This window comes from Rana temporaria, chromosome 1, assembly GCF_905171775.1.
Source record: "Rana temporaria chromosome 1, aRanTem1.1, whole genome shotgun sequence".
Taxonomy (NCBI): Eukaryota; Metazoa; Chordata; class Amphibia; order Anura; family Ranidae; genus Rana; species Rana temporaria.
Window position 1 is genome coordinate 228,819,734 of NC_053489.1, and position 22,512 is coordinate 228,842,245.

A 22,512-nucleotide genomic window follows, 5' to 3' on the forward strand; every position below is an offset into this window, starting at 1 on the left:
TTGAGAACAAGCTCTCAAATTTTTGCTGTTGGAAATTCCAAAAGAAAAAGTCCAATGGGGCCTACACACGGACGGAATTTCCGTCCGAAAGCTCACATCGAACTTTTCTTGTCGGAAATTCAGATCGTGTGTAGGCGGCATTATCTTATAGGGTTTCTCCAGGCTGCAGGGCCTTAAATTAGTAGTTTATGCTTCATTGGGCTTTGTGTGTAAGGAGGAACCCAGTCTATGGATGGTTGCATCTCCCCTACACCCCTGACTAGGGATGAGCCAAACACCCCCCCGTTTGGTTCGCACCAGAACCTTCGAACGGGCCGAACGTTCGCGCAAACATTTAGAACCCCATTGAAGTCTATGGGACTCGAACGTTCGAATTAAAAAGTGCTAATTTTAAAGCCTAATATGCAAGTTATTGTCGTAAAACGGGTTTGAGAACCCGGGTCTTGCCCCAGGGAACATGTGTAAAAAAAAGTTTAAAAAAAACTGTTGTTTTTTCTGGAGCAGTGATTTTAATGATGCTTAAAGTGAAAAAAAATTGAAACATTTCTTTAAATATCCTACCTGCTGGGTGTCTATAGTATGCCTGTGAAGTGGCATGTGTTAAGAACTGTCCCTGCACAAAATGAGATTACTATAAGAAAAAAGTAATTTAAAACTGCTTGCGGCTTTAATGTAATGCCTGGTCCCTGCAATATGGATAAAAATCATTGAGAAAAATAGCATGGGTTTCCCCGCCCCCCTCCCCCCAGGTCATTACCAGCCCCTTTGGCCCTATATACTTTAAACAGCAGTATACAGGTGGTGCAAACAAGACAGGGACTGTAGGTTTGTTGTTAAGTAGAATCTGTTTGTAATTTTGAACTGGTACTTTAAAGTGTAGCTCCAGCCAAAAAATCTATTTTTAAGCCTTTCTGAAAACATAGAGAAGGGTTATCACCCCTATAACATTTGCACACTGCAGAGGACACAGACAATACACACACACCATGTAGCTTTAGGTGCACACTGCAGAGGACACAGACAGTACACACACCACGTAGCTTTAGGTGCACACTGCAGAGGACACAGACAGTACACCACATAAAAGTACTTGCAGCAATATACCCTGCCTGTAGTATTAATATGAGAAGATCTCTGCTTCTAGGAGTAAATATGAGAAACACCAGCTTTACGTTATATGCACAATGTGCAGAGGACACAGACAGTACACACACCACGTAGCTTTACTTGCACATTGCAGAGGACACAGACAGTACACCACGTGAGAATACTGCAGCTAGCACAATCTCCTGCCTGCCTGTCAGTAAATTTGGAAGATCGGATCTAGCTAAACTATACAGTGTATAAATATATATACACCTGGGATGCATATATATCCTCTACACACTGTAATTCTAACTGACTAGCCTGCCTGCCTGCCTGCTCTATCTACCTGCAAAAAATGACACTCTCTCTGTGTCTCTCTCTGTCCTCTCTTAACCACCGCAACACACTACACAAGGCCGCCCTGCAGGCGGCCTTTTATAGTGTGGGGCGTGTACTAAACCCCCTGAGCCATAATTGGCCAAAGCCACCCTGGCTTTGGCCAATTATGGCTCTCCGTTTTTTGCAAGCTGTGATTGACCAAGCATGCGGGTCATAGTACATGCTTGGCCAATCATCAGCCAGCAATGCACTGCGATGCCGCAGTGAATTATGGGCCGTGACATGCCACTCGAATTTGGCACGAACGGCCCGTAACGTTCGTATTTCGACGAACTGTCGAACATACAATGTTCGAGTCGAACGTGAGTTTGACTCGAACACAAAGCTCATCCCTACCCCTGACACACTTCTCTCTCTTTGCTTGCTATTGAAGAGGCAGCAGGTTGTAACCATGTCTTCTGCCTGCCTGTCATCCAGTCACAGCAAGGAGACAAGTTGGATCGAACTTTACAGCATTTCAAAACAGCAAAGAAAAGACATGCAGGATAATAGAAGGGCCACTGACATGTCAATTGTCAGGAGCCGCATGGAAGTCCCACTCTGCACAGCACCTGGATATCACTGAGTGGGCTATTTACATCTTGGTAAGGTAGCTTATCTGAGCACATTTCTACATAATCTAACAAAATAACTGTTATTTGATATTTAAAGTGGTGTTTTGTACCTTTGTACGGCTCCAGAACAAGCCTTCAGGTGCCCCCCCCCCAAGCATCTTGCTATGGGGGCACACAGATAAGAGGAAAAGCCTGGCGCATTGACAGAGCCCCTGGAGGAGGATGTTCAGAGCTCCTCTGTGCAAAACCATTGCACAGAGCAGGTAAGTATAACATTTTTGTTATTATAATTTTAAAAAATTGAGTGTTTACAACCACTTCAATTATTTTCCTAGTATTACCTATACACTGAAACTGTCATTATATTTTGTTCACAGTGCATTAATTAGTGATGTCCTTGGAAATGTCAGGTTCCTTTTTTCTCTGGTTAATTGTTCAAGGCAATATTTGGAGTTCAGGTGTAAGTAGAAAAGATATTCTCCTGTGCTAGTACTGAGGGTCTTAGTACAGACAGTAGTATTTCCTGGTAGTGGAGTGATCATGCATACCCCGCTGCCTAGTTTAACTAGGGAAAGTCCAAAATGCTATATAGAAAAAAGAAAAGAATGCTCGGGGCTTGATGCATGAATCCTAATAAAGAGTTTAATATAATAAAAAAATGAGTTAATACAGGGGTAGATACTATGCATTCAAAATTAATATAATAACAACTAACGACAATGTTGTCACTAGATGAACTGACATAAAATTATACCTATACAAGGAATAAAATAAAATGAAATGAAATGAAATAAAATAAAATAAATACTTGGCTAAGCCAAGTATTTATTTAATTTTATACCTTGTATGGGTATAATTTTATGTCAGTCCATCTAGTGACAACGTTCCCCTGACTAATCTGATTACCGAATTTAAAATACATTTTACTATATTTATTTACTATTAGGGCAGGGAAGCTTTTTGAAATTTTTTACCAGGTATCGGTCTCACAAAGGTTGTCAACTGCAGCAGCCTCAGACAGTGTTCTTGTACCATTTTCAGAAGAGATAGAAATCAGACACATTGAGAAACCTTCTCAAATTGCTATTCTTTCCTGAGACATAAGCTGAGGTACTATTTGTGTTCCCCTCCACCTATAAGAGGGACACTTGTCGTGTCCAAAAAACATTGTTAGGTTTCATGTACACAGGATGTTTGAAAACCTCTTCAGAACAGTGGCGGCTGGTGCTCCAAATTTTTGTGGGGCGCAAACAAACGCTGTGTCCATCAAACGCAGCTACTGTGCCCATCAAACACAGCTACTGTGCAATGCATGAATCTATCTATGGTGATAGACAGGTGCAGGAGAGAGGAGGCAGCGCTCCTGCACCCTTTATGATTGCATTTCCACAGCTTCTGAATGCTGGAACTTGACAGCTAGTAACCGATGGTTAAAAACATCAGTTTTGCCATTTTTACATGCCGCGTTTATGTGCGTTTGCGTTTAGAAGCGTTCTTTTACAGATAACCTCAATAGACCCTCCGAAATGCTCACAATGCAGGAACCCCCCTCCTCTCTCTCTCTCTCTCTCTCTCTCTGCATCTGTTATTTGCTATCTGATGTCTAAAGTATAGGCGTGAGTTGAAGGGTAAAGTATAACTAATACAGATGAACTAAAGTATATCTAAAGTATTTTTTTTTTATATTTTTGATAGAGTAAGGAATAGTTGAACCCCCCAGCCTAAACCAAATCCTTTTTTTTTGTACTCCCTGTGCCTCTGAGGAGCCACTCCTTTTTTTCCTGACCCAGAAACATAACAAAATACAAGAGGAATGACAGTTGTCACTGGAACTAGTCTTCCCAGTGGATGATATCCCCTCACTTTTTGTTCTGGTGGGAAAGATTCCATTGCTTTTGACCTTGGTGACAATGGTTGCAGTAGGAACACAGGTAGTTATGCAATTCCATCCCTACTATACAAAATGGTTTGGCTATAGATACACTTTATAGCTAAATACATTGTTATCATCATGTTGAAACTCCAAAAAACATAAAAAAACATAATGGCTGTGCACGTGGTACATGTTTGGACTAGTTGTCAATTATATGATTCAACATTTGTAGTCCAGTACATCACACTTTACATGATTACCTTGATTCAAGCTCACAGGATGAGGTTCTGTATAAAATCAGAGCTAAGCTGATTGATGTTGATTCATTGTACAACAGCATGAAAACTAAGAGCCATTAAAGAACCATACAAGACAAAATGATTCAAGTAATTGTACCTGTCTTTTTCAGCCAAAATGAACTTCTCAAAATGCAAGTGCAATTTCTGTCCTCCCGGTGCATCAATCGTCCATGCACAGAAGAGATTGTTGCTATAGTTACTTGGGAAGTTTGGGGAAAGTACTCGTCCAACAGTGGCATTTTGTATTCTTCCTCCACATGGGGCTAAAAGCATAATGAAATGATACTTATTATGTACATGGTTAGGAAAAAAATAACAAAAACATGGATATCTCAAGGTGGAACTCAAGGCATGCAGCTAAAGACACTATGAAAATACATGGATGCTTACCAGGTTTCCCGACAAAAGATTTATACAATTATAAATTATTATCCACTCTTGTTATTACCACATCTCTGCCATACCACGGAACCAAGCAGATGTTATATGTATACAACTATATATATATATATATATATATATATATATATATATATATATATATATATATATATATATATATATATATATATATATATATATATATGTATGTATATGAAAAACAGCTGTGCCCCACAGAAACATTGCATTTCAAATAAACTTGTACTTGTAAGATTACTTTTTCTTTTATCTTCTTTCTCTCTTACACTTTTCCCCCGATTCTCTATCTCTCTTTCAATTTACTCTTTATATAGTTCTGGTAGCAGAACTTTTATTTCATTGGTTATCATTATGCCAATTGTACATAGTTCCAATATGTAGTACAAGATTTTAAATTCTATAAAACATTTTTTTATTTCTTTTTTTATTTAAAAACTATGGGCCAGATTCACAGAAAAACTACGCCGGAGTATCTGCTGATACTCCGGCGTACTTTCAAATTTGCCGCGTCGTATCTTTATTTGTAATTCACAAACAAAGATACAACGGCATTTGTCTAAGATCCAACAGGCATACGGATTCGTACGCCTTCGGATTTTAGGATGCAATACTTTGGCGCCCGCTGGGTGGAGTTTGCGTCGTTTTCAGCATCGGGTATGCTGATTAGCTGTTTACGGCGATCCACGAAGGTACGCGCGTTCGTCGCATTCTCTTACATCGTTGCTAGTCGGCTTTTCCGTCGTAAAGTTGTGATTGCCATTTAGGTGGTGTAAAATTAGACAGCCCATGTTAAAGTATGGCCATCGTTCCCGCGTCGAATTTCAAATAATTTTTTTTGCGTAAGTCGTCCGGGAATACGAAAGTACGTAACGCTCGTCGCCGTTCAAAACATTACGTCGGGTGGCGTCATTTCACGCAAAGCACGCCGGGAAATTTCAAAACGGAGCATGCGCAGTACGTTCGGCGTGGGAACGCGCCTAATTTAAATGGTACACGCCCCATTTGAATTAGGCGGGCTTGCGCTGGACGGGATACGTTACACCGCTGTAATTGTACATGAATCTGGCCCAATGCTGTTGTTGATAATTAAGACCTTTTTTCTTTTTATCTGAGGTCATCTTATATTAACCTGGTCTAAGTTGGTTTTATCCTTCCTTATACAATGTATGACGTAATATTTTGAGTAGTTAGATTGATGCTAAAAAAAATTCAGTTAAACAACTTTTAGTTTATGTTGGAACTACAACTCAATATTGTTAACATATATGTGATATTTTCTTTTGCTGCCACCCTATGTATTTATGTATGCTAATTGTTAAAATTCAATAAACATATTTGACAAGAAAACTTGTACTTGTACTTATAAAGTGTGCTTCTACACGGATTCTGCTGAAGAATCCTACAAGTTTCTGATTATAATACATTTATTTTTTGTTTTTATTTACAGTATATCAGACCAAATAGAGGATGCAGCAACAAATCTGTCTTTGCAAAACCCATTATGGTTTCATGCAAGTATGCTAAATAGAAAGGTACAGACCACCGGTTTCTCAGTTATACATTATCAAAGAGAAAATGTGAAAATGTGATCCCTCTAATTCCAAACTTCTATTTCCAAAGTATTTACAAAGTTTCCAAAGCCCCACAGACATATTTGCAAAATTACTGAAATAAACAGTTGTAAGACCCTTGGAATCACATGTTCCTTTTTTTGTTACTACATAACTGATTATATGTGTCCTTATGCTATACCTGTCGCCTTGAGTAAGGTAGCCATGCCAGAAATTGCCCACTATGTATGTTTTGATCATGCAAGAAACTCACATGTATTTTGCAAAGATGGATGTGGATTTTTAGCTGTTTTCTTGAAATTTAAATTAAAGGATTTGGTGAGATTTGAGCAATAATCTGCCAGGCTAATAATCATTGTGAAGAAAATGCTTCCTTGTAAGTGAACATTCTGTTTGTTCATTATTTCCAGTGTTCCAACATCTGCCTCTAACTTTCTACAATGCTGGACTGCGTTATCCTTTTTACCACTGCTATCCATATTTCCCTCTACACTCTACACTCCATATTTATGCTCCTGCTCATGCACTTTGACCTGACACTTTGACACTGTTTTTTCTATGCTTCTTATTTTTTCCAATGATTGGCCACATCATACCTACAAAACAATGTGATCACCACGTCAGACATAACTTTGTTTATGAACAAAAGATAAGGGTTACTCCCTGTACGGGCACACACACAAAAAAAAAAGTTAGGATTATCATTGAGATTAGGTACTTTTACGGTTAGCCTTGGGGTCAGATTTATCATGAATGTTTTCTGGAACAGGTCTAGAAAATTTTAAAAGACCATTTCATGCTCAAGAACAAAACAAAAAACACCTTATTCCCCATCTCTATTGACTTCATTAAATAATTTTGTGGAGGTATTCTAATTATTGCCTACATTTCAGAAAATTATGCTCATCCCTACTCTCAAGTTCTGATTTTCCAAGTAGTGTCATCCTTCATTTCTTTTCAAACTATGTTTTAATTCTAATGAATGTTTCTCTCTGTGGCTTACAGCTTCATAGACAGTTCAGTGTATTTATGAAAAATTTCTTAGTAGTTGCAAGGTAAGCAGGTTGAACAGGCCAACCCAAAATGTACTTTGTTCAGTCACAACTTGTAGTATTTTGAGAATTCTAAGTAATTATTTTTTCATTTGGGCATATAATAATGGCATGCCTGAGTTCCCAAGGAAACCTTTCAGAGGACCTCAATGTAAGATATCTCCAAACAGATGGCAAACTGGCTTCAATATAATGGAATAACTGTTCCCCTTTGAGATTCTCTCAGACTGCCAATAGCCTCACCTATTTTTTCAGGAAAGCCCAGAAACTGCATCCACAGTCTCATTGTTTTGTTCATTATACATAATTTATCACTCTAAATGAAGACTATAGAAGTGGAGCCATCTTCCAAATCCACATTTTAAGTTTACTGTCCCTCTTTCCATAACCTGTAAACAGCATGTCTATGCAGCTAGACACTCTCACAGAGCAGTATTTCTCTATGATGTCATAGAATACTCCATGGACTATGCTGGTTCTAGATAATAATAATAATAATAATAATAATAATAATAATAATAATAATAGCATAATCTGACAGGTTTTGCAGTCACTGTATGTTCTTTTTTTCCTACTCAGGATATGGTCTTATATGTAATCACTTAATTATTTGTGCTTCATAATCCTTTCCGGCTTCCAGCTTAGTTGGAGAAGTTGGACCATTAAAACGTTGATTTGCAAGCCATCTTTATTTATTTCATTTAAATTCCTATATTCAAAGTGCTTTATTTGATTATTTGTGTCAGGTGCAGGAGGATTTAAAAATGCATAGATTATCTACTGTACTTTCCATAAGGTTGGTTACAGATCTGACAGGTATAGTCTGCCTATACATTATTAAGTTGTATCTGCACCTTCTGTGCACTTACACTCAATTTGTAACCTCCCTTGTGGTGGTAGAAAAACATAAATGTGATTAAAGATAGAAAACTACAAATCTAAATGTATATTGTAGAGTAAACATGCAGGCATTTCTTAGTTATATCTATCAAATGCAAGCAAGTATTGTGTTTGTTGATTATTGAAATTAATAGTGTTAACAAATTGACAGAATTGGTATTTTAACAACATCTTTGCCAAGCTCATTTTTTTCTCATTAGGCATGTGCATATTAAAGGAAACTTTCTGTACAAAGTTATTAACTGAATGAAATGGGCACTGGTTCATTTGCATTCATTTCAATGTCTTAAGAAATTATAGATAATATTTCCTCAATTATTTAAGTATTTTAATTAGATCTTTATTCACATCACTTTGTGGAAGCAATTTCAGCATTTTTTCAAAATATGAATTTTATGATTATATGTACAGTAATCATAAACGCAACAAAAAAATCCCTGGTTATGCACAGATTTTTAGAAGCGTTTGTAGCAGCATGCACTGTGTTAACATGAATTCACACCCATTTACTGCTTGATCTCATATAAATGCTGTTTGAGAGAAAATGACAAGGAGAACCATACTGTTTGAGAGTGTGAAAGTCAGGTAAGCAATATTATTACCAGATAAAATTGTAGGCTAGCAGGCTACGTTTTTTATGATTTGTTTATGTGGTGTAGCACCCTCTTAGATACGTGCTATGATTTGATAGATAGATTTAGGGTTGGCTCACTGTGTTTTGATAGGTAAATTTATCTTTCCACACTGTGGTCAGTATAGTTGCAATTGTTGTGTTAGGTAAATTTAGTTGCTCACTGTATTTAATGCAGCTGCATTTGACTAGATAGGTCTGCTCAGTGTTCTCAGCTGCTGCTACTCGGTTTACTCCCTCTGTTGTCCAGAAAAGCTGTGAGAACTTTCTGGGTCATAGGTGTGGAGCTATGAAGATGGCAGCATGAATATTTATGCAGCCCTAGCCAGTCCTATGGAGGTGGGCCCTGATGGCATGCTGGGTAACTATATATTCTTTGAGCACAATGAGCTCTGGGTCTTTTCCTGGAGAGGATCAGTCCAGCCTGGGGGGCTTGCTGCCCTCCAGGGCAATGCTGCCATGTACTTGCTGTCTGCAAGGACTCAGGCGGACGACCTGAGGGCCTGGATGCTGGGACCCTAGCGATCTGACTGAGGGGCTATCTGCTGAAGATCTGGTTTGGTATCACTGGAGATACTGTAGGCATTACTTGGAAGATGTAAGAAGGCAACCAGCTGTCCTTGTGCCTTGTTACAGATGGTTCTGAAAGATCTTAGACACTTTTGGGCTGCTGCCAGCCCTCAGGTGTTTGAGAGAGTCAGATATGGGTCTGTTAAAGGGGACACTGGCTGGTGTAGTGAAGAGCATAGTCCACCCAATCCTCTATTAAGGGACTCTGCTCTGGTGGCTCTAAAGAAAGGCATGTGCGTTACACTACTCCTACTTCAAGGCTAAGTCCACTGTTTGTTGCAAGCAAGAAACTTTTCCATAGCTTTTTTTTTACAGAAAGAATACATAGTACTTGAGTTGTACATAGTTCTTGTTTTTGGAGTTTCCCATTCAATTCCCTCAAACCTATCCAAAGTCTCCAAAACTAAAAAACACAAAAACAACACCCCTTGACTGGTTATTGAAGAAATGTGTGACTGAGCTTGTGTGCCTGGCTGTGGGGCAAACATCTGTGGAAGACCTGGGCAATATTCTTGTGACTCCTATGGGAGTAGCGCTACAGTTGCATGATTGGGAAAAATTATGTTGGACTGTACTACTAAAAACACAAAATCTAGATAAGAAAACTTTTGCAAACTGGCTTATGGACTTCCCATGTGTTCCTGTTTATGCTGTGGGGTTATCTGCCACCATGCAATTCCTTTGTTGTTGATTTCCCAAAATACCTGTATGTCATTACCTACCTAGGCAGATGGGCTCCTTGTCACTCCAACGTGGTTTTGAAGAATTGATACACGTAAGGTTCCTTGAGCCTTCCAGCTCATATCCCATGTAACAATGAAAGTGTGCCATTCCCCCAGCATGCAGGTCCATGACTGTCACATCTCCATTATCTGGCCTTCTAGGAAAGCTGCAGCTCAGCATGAAAACTTGAAACACAAATACAGTTACATATAAGCAAGGCGACAGACAGTAATTCATTCAAATATTTAAGGTCGTACTTATTTTTTAAATCATCAACAGAAAATGGTGATAACACCTGGGACAATTTGTGTATGTTTTTCTACAGCTTTCCAAAAAATTACAAATAATGCAACTTTTACAAAGCCTTACAAAAAAAATGACACAGTTCTTTTCGCATATTTAGAGAACCATATGGTATTCTGCCAAAATCTATTCTTCTGAATATCAAAAGCTGCTCTATCCATTTATCACCTAAATTTCTGCAAGCAGTGATGTTTAAGGCATTTTGTTTAAACTGTTGATAATAGTTATTTTATGGTGTAACATGAAATTCCAACTTTGGGAAATTCTCTTAAAAATTCTCTTAACCATGCTGCGGGGAGCAGTCTAGCAGCATGGTGGAGTGGAAGATTGGGTAATGAAATATTTTTTTTATGCGGCTAGACTCAAATAAGCAGTTAACCTATGTAGTGCAGGCACAGCGCCACTGCATAGTGGAACTGTTAGGTATCTGTGGAGTTCAACTTTAAAGAAGAAGTATAGCCAAAGCTCATTTGGCTGTACTTCTCCTATGGATCACAGGCGTGCAATTAGTTTTGCACTCCTGTGACCCGTCACAGGAGTCGGCCACTCCCCGCCCCTCCACAGCTCAGCGCTCCAGTGAGCGAGGAGGAGGCAGAGCAGAGAGCCACTGAGTGACAGTCAGCAGCTCTCTGCTCGGGAAGCTGTCTTAATCGAGCGATCATCGGTGTTCGATGGCTCGGTTCTCAGTGTAGAGGTGCCGGGAGACAGATGCGGGATACTTCTTTTTTAAGGGCTCATTCACACTATACGTGCATAAAAACTGATGGGAACGGCTTCCCCTGCTCGCCTCAGGAGGGATTCCCCTTTCTGTTATAATGACAGGATCATGAAAATTTGTACCATCTATGACCTGCCTTATTGGTTAAAACAATGCTATAATACAAGATTGTCTTTCTTCATTATTAGTATAGGACCTACACATATCAATCAGGCAAATAGACTCTACTCTGTTGATTCACCAGTAGTATCTGGTGCTCTCAAAAAAGTGTAATTTGTAACTGCTGATAATAATAAAATAGAAAGGTATGCTCCTGTCTGACATTCTACAATCAGGCTATAAAATTACTTCTTTTTTTTTTTTTTTTTTCCAATAAGTTTTTTATTGAGGTTTTCACAATAAACAGGTGCTCTCAGAGCCAACATTTGCGGGCGCAGCCGCTATACATAACATAGGCTATTAAAAGATGCCTTGACAGCAAGGCAAACATGTGGCGCTCGGTTCGAGTGCATAATCAGATATTCACATACAGCCAACCATATTGATACTACTCCTGTACTGGTTTTGTAGTATTATGTGTTTTTTTTTTTTTTTTTTAATTTGCTGTGTCTCGTAGAACGTCTGATCCCCGGGTCAGACCGGTCTCATCGAAGCACATCATTGGCGGCCTCCACCGTGTGTCTGGTGTCAATGGGATCAGTTATAAGGGGGGGGGGTGCGCGTGTTGCTGGTGACCTCGAGACCCTCTGACCTACAAGTTTGGTAGTTCCCTCCCGGGGATTGTTGCTTCTCCGGTCGGGGGGGGGGGTTGCTTTGAGAGGGCTTTCCGCCATAGCCCTGTGGGGAGGGGGGGTAGGCGTCGATTTTGAAAGGGTAGGGTTGTCACGGACACAACTGCCTAAATTCATCCGTCGATGTGAAGTGTTTCCAGCAGGCCCACGTCTCGTTGAACCTAGCTGGGTTGTCGTTCGCCTGGTGTATAAGATCCTCCATCTCCATCGTCCTCTGGAGACGGTGAAACCAGTCTGCAATGGAAGGGGGGTGTGGGGAGAGCCATTTATTCGGGATGCACAATCGTGCTGCGTTTACCATGTGCATGGCCAAGGATCGGTTGTATCCTCTGGGGAGATTTTGAGCTTGGTGTAGTAGGAACTGTGCGGGTGTGAATTCCAAAGTGTCTGTTGTCACCTTAGCGATGAGTTTGTGGACTTCCGTCCAGTAGGATAGGATGGAGGGGCACGTCCACCAAACGTGGAGGAATGAGCCCGTCTCCCGGTGGCACCTCCAGCAAACCTTCGATAGTGTGGGGTTGATCCTGTGGAGTTTGAGCGGGGTTTTGTACCACCTGGAGAGGAGCTTGTATGCGTTTTCCTGTGTCTGGACATTAACCGACCCCTTGTGGGCCCGTCTATATATGGCTTCCCATTCCTCCTCCGTCAGGTCGAGTGCCAGGTCTCTTTCCCATTGCTGGTTTGCCCAGTGAATTTTGGAAGAGTGTGTGTGGAACAATAGGCCATATATGATGGATATCAGGTGCCCCTGCGGTCTTTCGTTGGAGCAGAGACTCTCAAAGGGGGAGCGTGGCCGCGACCACTGGGCGCTTGGGGCTGTCCTGTCTAGAAAGTGTCTAATTTGGAGGTAAGTCCAGAAAGGGAAGGCGTCTTTGTTTGTCATGGTCGCCAGCTCCGTCTGAAGCCTTAATCTGCCCGCAACAAAGAATTGGCCTGCTAGTACAGTCTCGTGTGGCCAGTCGTCAGAGAGAAAGTTAGGGTCCATACCCGGTGGAAAGTCGGGGTTCTGGCGTATGGGGGTCAATGGGCAGCAATGGTCCGACAGCTTATGTTTAGAGCAAGCCTCCCGGAAGGCCCGTAGGGAAGGGAGTATGAGAGGGTGGACATTACATGCGGGAGGGGTGTTAGCCTTTGAGATCCAGGGCAGGTGGGCCATTGGGAGGGGGGAGAAGGATTGTTCAATCCCCACCCAGCTCTTCCTCTTCCCATTTGCTGCCCAGTCCACTATCCTGGTGAGGCCACAGGCCAAGTTATACCTGTGTAGATCTGGGAGCCCTACGCCTCCTTGCAGTTTAGGTGCCGTAAGTCTCGCATATCTCAAACGGGGGCGGGCACCATTCCACACAAACGTGGTGCATGCCTTCCTGTAGGAGGAGAAGAAGGCGGGGGGTATCCTGATGGGAATCGCTTGCATGGTGTACAGTAATCTCGGGAGAATGTTCATTTTGACCACTGCTATCCTGCCGAACCACGATAGTGGTTTCGGAGCCCACAGCTTCAGGTCGGTGACCACCTCCTGAAGCAGTGGGAGGTAGTTAAGAGGGTACAGGTCTGCTAGAGAGGTGGGAAGCTGGATTCCCAGATATTTGATGGCTTTGCTGTTCCATTTGAAGGGGAAATTCAGTTGGCATTGGTCGCACACCGATTTGGGCAGAGAAATGTTGAGAGCGGACGATTTGGCTAGGTTGACCTGGAAGTTGGATAGGATCTTAAACTCCTGGAGGTCAGCCAGAAGGTTGGGTATGGTCGTGGTGGGGTCCCTAAGGAAAAGGAGGATGTCATCCGTGAACGCGGCCATTTTGTAGGTTTGGTTCCCAATCTCGACGCCCTTTATCGCCGGGTTAGCTCTGACCCGTCTCAAGAAGGGCTCGAGAGTGAGCACAAAAATCAGGGGAGAAAGGGGGCAGCCTTGTCTAGTCCCGTTCGCAATGGAGAAGGCGTCCGATAGGTGGCCGTTCACGCTGACTTTGGCCGTGGGGCCCGAATAAAGCAGGGCTATGTAATTCAGCAGAAGCGGCGGGATCTTGGTAGCTTCGAGAGTCGCCCGCATGAAGTCCCAAGCCACCCTATCAAACGCCTTCTCCGCGTCGAGTGAAAGAAAAAATCCCGGGGTCTTGGTGGAGGTGAGCCAGTGGTGTATGTTTATGGCAGTGGCGGTATTGTCCCGGGCTTCTCGGCCGGGGACGAAGCCGGCTTGGTCAATGTTCACGAGGCCTGGTAGGTATGGGAGAAGTCTGTTCGCGATTGTCTTAGCGAACCACTTCAGGTCCACGTTCAGGAGCGATATTGGTCTGTAGTTGGTAACTACTGCCGGGTCTCTGTCGGGTTTGGGGATGACCACTATGTGTGCCGTGAGCAGATCTCGAGGGGGGGGTCTGGCATCAGAGGCGAAAGCCGTCACAAAAAAGGGCGTCAGCACTTTAGCGTATGTCTTATAGTAACCGGTCGTCAGCCCATCCGGTCCCGGGCTTTTGCCCGGTTTGAGTTGTTTCAGGGCCAGACCCACCTCTGTGCTATCTAGGGGTCTGTCCAGGTCCGTTCTGGCCTCTTCTGATAATTTGTTGGGGCCGTACTGGCTAATAAAGTCGTCTATTAGTCTCTGTCTCGTATCTTGGGTGTGTGCAGAGGTCTGGTCAGGTAGATTGTACAACTCCGCGTAGTATTGGACAAAGCGTTTGGCGATATCTGGAGTGGATTCAATTTTGTGTCCCTTTTCGTCTGTCAGGTAGTGTACATTGGCCCTAGCTTTTTTTTCTTGTAAGGCTCTGGCCAGCATCTTGCCCGCTTTGTTGCCGTGTTCGTAGAATGACTTTTTGGCTAAGGTGTAGTTACGTCTAATCCGTTTGTCTATGATCTCCAGGAGCTCGGCTCGAGCTTGGCTCAGCTCCTGCAGTGTCGTCAAAGCTTGCGATCGTTTATGTGTGGCCTCTAATGTCTTAATCTTATTAAGTATCTCGTCGTAGTGTCGCCGTCTGTCTTTATTGCGCCTGGCAGCTGCCGCTATCAGAAGGCCCCTGACCACGCACTTGTGGGCCTCCCAATTGAGGAGGGGGTTCGTGTCCTCCGGTCTGTTCTCCCTAAAGTACGTTTCAATGGCCGTCTCTATGTCTTTGGCTAGGATCGGGTCTGTGAGCAAGGATGGGTCGAGCCGCCATATCTTAGTGCGAGGTCGGCAGGGGGGTAGGGAGATTGTCGCCGAGATCGGGTGGTGGTCGGAGAGGAACATAGGTTCTATCGTCGCGGAGGTCACCTTGGGTAGATCTTCCTGACTTATCAGTATATAGTCGAGTCGGGAGTACCTGTCGTGGGGTGAGGAGTAGAATGTGTAATCTTTCCCTGTAGGATGGAGGGCGCGCCATGTGTCGTGTAGGAGGAGGTCTTGGAGGGTCATTTTGATCCGTCTTAGAGCCCTAAACGGGGTGGACGCTGTGCCTGTGGACGTGTCAAGCGTGGGGTTGAGGGGCACATTGAAGTCTCCTCCTAGTATCAAGATGCCGGCTTTAAATGGGGTCAGTATGTCTGCTACAGAGTTAAAGAAGGTCACTTGGCTTGTGTTTGGTGCATATAGATTGGCCAGCGTGATTATATGCTGCATGTAGGAGCCTTTCAGCAGTAGGTATCTACCCTCTGGGTCTGCGACTGTTTCTGTGATTGTGAAGGGGCATTGTCTGGCAAGCAGTATTGAGACCCCCTTAGTCTTGGCGTGCGCGTTCGTGGCATGGAACGCCGTTGGGTAGTGGTAGTTGTGCATTTTGGGTATGGCACCGGACTTGAAGTGCGTCTCTTGTATTAACACCACTTCCGCTTTGGCTCGGTGCATAGCCATAAGGAGTTGGGCTCGTTTTTCCGGTAGATTCAGACCTTGTGCGTTCACAGAGAACACCCTTAATGTTGGGCAAGCCTCTGTGTTGGTCAAGTCAGCCATAGTGTTTGTCCTATCTCTCCTCAGGTCTTTACGGGGACTGGAGGGGGTGTCCGTATTGTGACGGGGTCAGATCTAGGTAGTGGGTGGGTCTCTCAGGCTCGCTCTTGGTGCCAGTGGTCAGAGGTTGCGGTGGGGAATGGGGTGGGTTGCGGTCGCTGTCGCAGCCCTTCTGGGTGACTGTAGAGGGGGGGGGGTAGGTCAGGTATACCCCTTGCGGGGGAGTAGTGTGGTACCGATTTGGTGGGGAGGACTAGGTCTCCCCACCTTCCTACCGTGTTATGAAATCGGTCTGTTGCGGCCGGATAGGGCGCCCACGCCTAGGGGTAGGCCTGAGCCCCACCACCCGATACCGCTGGGGGGTTGGTCGATTCCTCACCGGGAGATGTCCGATGGTATAGGGACCGTTCGAGTGTCAGGTATGTCCGAGTGTGATCCGCCACCTCAGAGCAGTGAGCCCTGATGTCGCACAGGGGATGGTGAATAGGGGGCATATGTGCTACGGGGCCTCCGTGTGTTTAGCGCTCTCATTGGCAAATCCTATCGGTGAGACAGAGGGGGGGGGGGCCTTCCCTGTATGTTCCCCCGTACTCGTGCCTCTCCAAGGGTTAACCCACCTCTGTATCCTCGGCTGTATACATGTCCCCCCCCCCTCTGGCGCGCCACCCCCAGCACCAGGGGGGGCCCGGCCGAGCCCATCCCCCGCCAGCCGCATTCGCGGGGGGCGAGGGAGGGCCGGGGGGGGGGGGGGCCACCTCCGGTACCCGCCATCGGCATCACTGCTCAACCTAGTAGCATATATCATTTTGCCCATCCCTACATTCAATTGCTACCTTTCAATAATTTACCTCAGCCTCCGGGTCCCGTCTACCTGCAGAATTGTCTCTTTCCTGGGACCCGATGGAGGCCTGTTTAAGTCTCAGTGTCCGTTTTTTAGCCCGTTCCAGCCGTCCCTGCTGCGGTTCTCTCAGTGACGCGGCCTTCCTTGTCGTCGCGTTCCGTGGCGGTGTCTGGGAGGCGCTCCTACGGGTCGGAAGAGACCGGTAGTGCAAACGCGTGTCCTAGCTCTCGGTCTGCCTACGGGCGACTAGTCCAGAGCGTGGATCAGGCCCTCAGGCGGGGGGGGATGGGGAATCCCCGTGAGTTCCGTTGCCGCGATTCCGTCTTGGTGCTGGGTGAGATGGGTTTGGATGGGCCCCGCAGGTAGCGCTTGTGTGTTCGTGGGGGCTTGGCCGTGCCCGCGGTATAGCGCCGGTTTCAGTTGTTCCCGCGGCCCAGTTTCCGGGGGTCGCGTCTTCGGTATCGTGGTCGGGGCTTCGGCCTTCTTGTTGACTCGCCGGAAGTGGTCATCTCTCGCTGCGCTGGAAGAGGGGATGTAGGGCACCGTTTCCGGAGGAGTTGAGTGTTGCGGTGCATCATGGACTGTGTAGTTCAAGGGCCCAGGGTGATCTCCAGGCCTCGACCCCTGTATTTAGGCGTCTAATCAGCTTTGGTCTGTTGCGGGGGGAGGCAGCGGGTATAGGTCTGGAGCTAGAGGTGCGGCGGGCTTGTCTCCCGGAGGCTGTGTGGGCAGTCACCCGGTTTGTAGGATGAGTAGTAAAGTCAAAAGGAGAAGCAGAACTTTAGCTCGCATGCCTAAGCCACTCAGCCAACTAGCCAACATGGCAACAGGGCAGTAAAATCGCCCTTAACAAGGTGGGCACCGTGGTGTTTGGGTCATGCCTCTATCAATAGTCTCTGCGGGCCCTCCTCGCTCCAGGGGAATCCAGCGGGTCGCGGTCTTGTCTTAGCCCCCCCGCGTGAGTTGGAGCGCGGGAAGCCGATGGGGAGCGCCTCCTACGTGGGTTTGAGGGCTGAGTCTCCATTTTTTCCGCTTGAGGCCCGGGCCAGCGACCCACCGAGCGGCGGTACATTGCGTACCAGTCCGGGACTGCCACCGGCGGTATCTTCAGAGTCTCGAAGAAGTGCGGGAGGTCTTCCGGGACCTTCAGGAGCGCGGTGCGGCCTTGGTGTGTGGCCGCTAAGCAGAAGGGGAACTTCCACTTATAGCGGATGTTCTCCGCTCTGAGGGCATCCAGGATGGGCTTAAGGTCCCTCCGGTGTTTCAAAGTAATCCCCGAGAGGTCTTGGAACAGTTGGATCGGGGTGCCTTCGTGCTGGATGCGTTGTCCTCGGGCTTGCTTCAGTATGTCTTCTTTCAGGCAGTAGTCGGGGAGACAGCACACAATGTCTCTGGGGGGGTCGGTGTCCCGGCCTCTGGGGCGCAGCGCTCTATGGATCCTTTCCATGGCGATTTTGGTGTCCGGGGGTCTCCGGAGGATCGAGTTGAAGATGCCGGTCACCTCCCGTTCGATTTGGTCGCCTTCAACCGCCTCCGATAGCCCCCTCACGCGGATGTTGTGGCGGCGTCCTCGATTCTCGAGGTCCTCAAGATGGCGGTTTACCTCACGGAGTTGAAGAGTGTGGTCATCTATTTTGCGCGTAGAGCGCTGGAGGGCAAAACCGTGGTCTTCCAGGGTGTTTTCAGTTACAATCACCCTCTCTTCCAGCGCTTTGAAGTCCAGGCGCAGATCCGCTATGGCCGCCGCCAGCGCCTCTTTTATGTCCGTTGCCACGGCTTTCAGGTCCGCTATGGTGATGGGAGCGGAGGCTACTCCGGGCGCCTGTGCCGTCTCCGGTCCCCCGAGAGCCCTCGGGGGGGCGGCGGTTTGCGTCTCGGTCAGGATAATCTCTCGCTGCTGTGATGAGGAGGCGGTGTTGTGTGAGCGGCCTTCCCGCTGTCCCTGACGAGACGCCGCCATGTTTCCTCGGCCGGCCCGGAACATCTCGGGTATGTTGTGGTCTGCTGTGCCGTTCGGTTCCCGAGGGGAGCGGGAACGGGAGGCAGAGGATTGCCTCGATGCTGTACCCATGTTTTGGGTCGAGATTTGTGGTTACAAATTGCCGCTAATGGTCGCTAAAGCTCTGAGGTGGCAGGAGCTCGGTCCTCAGGCAGCCATCTCCTAGCTCGGCTCGGCCACGCCCCCTACTTCTAAACATTGTAAACTTTATTTCTTTTAATAAACTTAAATGTAAAAAAAAATTAATAAAAAAAAAAAAAAAAACACTACTGGTTAGTATACACTTTGTATACTTACAATCTGTACTCTATAAATGAGGCTACATTTTAAATCAAAGCAGTATGTGAATAATGATTATTTATGGTGTGTACTTGCTAATTTGTTAAGAAGACCATGTAGTATCATTTAGATATTTTCATTTCATGCTATAGTGGTAAAACTCAAAGGCCCGGATTCAGATAGCAGTTACGACGGCATATCTCCGGATACGCCGTCGTAACTCTGAGTTGCGGGGTCGTATCTATGCGACTGATTCATAGAATCAGTTATGCATAGATTTCCCTAAGATCCGACCGGCTTAAGTGTCTTACACCGTCATATCTTAGGCTGCATATTTACGCTGGCCGCTAGGTGGCGCTTCCGTAGATTTACGCGAGGAATATGCAAATTAGGTAGATACGCCGATTCAGAAACGTACGTCCGCCCGGCGCATTTTTTTACGTAGTTTACGTTAGGCTTTTTCCGGCGTAAAGTTACCTCTGCTATATGAGGGGTATCCTATGTTAAGTATGGACGTCGGGCCAGCGTAGAATTTTCCGTCGATTACGTCGTTTGCGTAAGTCGTTCGCGAATAGGGTTGTACGTAAGTTACGTTCACGTCTAAAGCATTGACGATTTGCGGCGTAATTTCAAGCATGCGCACTGGGATTCTTTCACGATTCTTTCATGCGCCGTGGGGTCACTATTAATTTCAATAAAACACGCCCACATCATCCACATTTGAATACGCTACCCCGCTGTAACTTAGGGCGCAAGTTCTTTATGAATACGGAACTTGCACCCTAAGTTACGGCGGCGTAACGTATCTGGGATACGTTACGCCTGCCGATAGATACACCATTGTATCTGAATCCGGGCCAATGGGTGCATCCAGATACCAAAAAAAGACATAGGCAAATATCTATTCCATTTACTTTTACATATGTTTTACTGTGTTTTGGGGTACTTCTTTTAGTATTGTTTGTGCTTTGGAATGTAACTAGAATGACACTTGCCCATCTTTGGAGGTCATGCCACTGTACTATTTATTCAGCGATAAAAGAGCTTCCACCATACTCATAAATAAGTAACAGATTTTAGGGCTTAAAATTACCCAAAGGTGACTCATCTAAAGGTCTATCTGCTCAAAAGTCTTTACGGCTTTGGGCAGCTTTGTTTTCTATAATTAACTCTGTCTGTACTTCACAGGCTTAACTGAATTATCAGTTATAATCTAGATTTGAATGCTGTCTTTCCTAACAAAGGGTTAAAGGTTTAGAAGCTAGGCTTCTTGAATTGAATGTTATTAAGCCTCACTCTGACTTTGTTCAAAAATCCTTGACGTCAGTCATGAGTCCATCTTGTGAGAACATCTATATGGTAGGAAATATATATATATTTTTGATATGCTGTGTGAATGAGTACACATACCAAACACATAAAAGGATTTTCTCAAAGTTGATTACAAAAGTGGAAATATACTTTTTAAACACCAATGTCAGCCAAAACTATTTATGTTGCATTGTGGGAAAGGGGTTAAAACATTTCTCAGTTTTTTTTTTTTTTTAATGTTTGTTCCTGTTGGGGAGATTTCCCATCATGTTGGCACAGGAAATGATAAATAAATCTCTCAAATGAGATTACAAATGCAAACAAAGGCTCATTTTTAATACAGTGGGAAAGAGCTAGAACTTTCTGTCCCTGTGACAACCATGCTCCAGCTTTCTTGTCTTGTTGTCTTGGCGTTTAAAGAACCTTTGTAGTATTTGCTAACAAGAATGTACAGCACACTTACAGGCAAGAAGGCAATTAAAAAAAAACCTCCAGAGGATAAAAATACAGCCTTTATCTAATCAAACAAAGCCAACACATGGGAGATAAATGTACACAGATGGTCAGGCTTTGACAAACAAAATGCTTTTTAAAGTCTTTAAAGCAACATCTTGTTTGATTTTTTTGTGTCTTTATATAAAGAAATATAACATTCGTTCATTTGCATTTTTTTTTAAGTTTTGCTTATAAATTTAAGCATCCAAGTCAGCATTTTTGCCACCTTATTGATATCATAGATTAGGCTCTGCAACTTTTAATAAAAAAATAGATTTTTACCACCGATGCCAAGGAATTTATAAGCCCTCAGGCCCCATACACACGAGAGGATTTATCCGCGGATACGGTCCAGCGGACCGTATCCGCGGATAAATCCTCTCGAGGATTTCAGCAGATTTCTATGCGATGGCGTGTACACACCATCGCATTGAAATCCGCGCCGAAATCCTCTGGCGATGACGTGTCGCGCCGTCGCCGCGATTATGACGCGGCGACGGGCGCGACGCTGTCATATAAGGAATTCCACGCATGCGTCAAATCATTACGACGCGTGCGGGGAATCCCTTTGGACGGATGGATCCGGTGAGTCTGTACAGACGAGCGGATCCATCCGTGGGATCCGATTCCAGCAGATAGATATTCTGTGCATGTCGACAAATATTTATCTGCTGGAATTCAGAAATATCCGCGGATAAATTTCCGCCGGAGTGTACACACCATAGAATCTATCCGCTGAAACCCATTCGATGGGATTTATCTGCGGATAGATTCTATCGTGTGTATGGGGCCTCAGAGTATGTGGCTGTTTCTGGTCAAATTGCTCTTGTTTGTTTATAAAAATAAACCCGTTGTTGCTTTAACACTTACCTTGGTAATGTAGATGAAAGGTTCCAATTGAATCATCCTGCAATGTTTTGAAGTAAACTGATAGACTATTAGTGGGGCTTCGGATGACCTGACCTTCAACCAGAAGTGTTTCATTTGCTAAGACTACAAGACCATCGTCGCTAATGCCTCGAATGGATAGATGCTCTCCCTCAGAGAGATTTACACTTTTAACCTATAAAATAAACAGAAGTTATAAGAACAAACAATCATAGCAACATAGTTACATAGTTAGTCAGGTTGAAAAAAGACACAAGTCCATCCAGTTCAACTACAAAAAAATACACAAACAAAATAAAAAACACAGTACAATGCCATACACCCAACTCCAGACCCACAGTTGATCCAGAGGAAGGCAAAAACCCCAGCAGAGCATGATCCAATTTACTACAGGAGGGGAAAAAATTCCTTCCTAATCCCCCGAGAGGCAATCGGATTTACCCTGGATCAACTTTACCTACAAATGTTTGTACTCAGTTATATTCTGTACATTTAGGAAAGTATCCAGGCCTTTGTTAAAGCAATCTACTGAGCTGGCCAGAACCACGTCTGGAGGGAGTCTGTTCCACATTTTCACAGCTCTTACTGTGAAGAAACCTTTCCGTATTTGGAGATGAAATCTCTTTTTCTCTAGACGTAAAGAGTGCCCCCTTGTCCTCAGTGTTGACTGTAAAGTGAATAACTCAACACCAAGTTCACTATATGGACCCCTTATATATTTGTACATGTTGATCATATCCCCCCTTATTCTCCTCTTCTCAAGAGTGAATACATTTAGTTCTTCTAGTCTTTCCTCATAGTTAAGCTCCTCCATGCCTCTTATCAGTTTGGTTGCCCTTCTCTGCACTTTCTCCAGTTCTCCAATATCCTTTTTGAAAACTGGTGCC

General features: G+C 44.6%; 1 protein-coding gene across 1 annotated transcript in view; it reads right to left on the bottom strand.

Annotated features, from left to right (window-relative positions):
- SEZ6L (seizure related 6 homolog like) overlaps positions 1-22,512 on the bottom strand; it is a 559,496-nt gene that overhangs the window by 131,741 nt on the left and 405,243 nt on the right. Inside the window, exons 4-6 of the mRNA XM_040351286.1 lie at positions 21,608-21,800; positions 10,078-10,263; positions 4,309-4,474 (exon numbers count right to left, since the gene is read on the bottom strand). Coding sequence (XP_040207220.1) covers positions 4,309-4,474; positions 10,078-10,263; positions 21,608-21,800 — 545 coding nt within the window. The remainder of the gene's footprint in view (positions 1-4,308; positions 4,475-10,077; positions 10,264-21,607; positions 21,801-22,512) is intronic.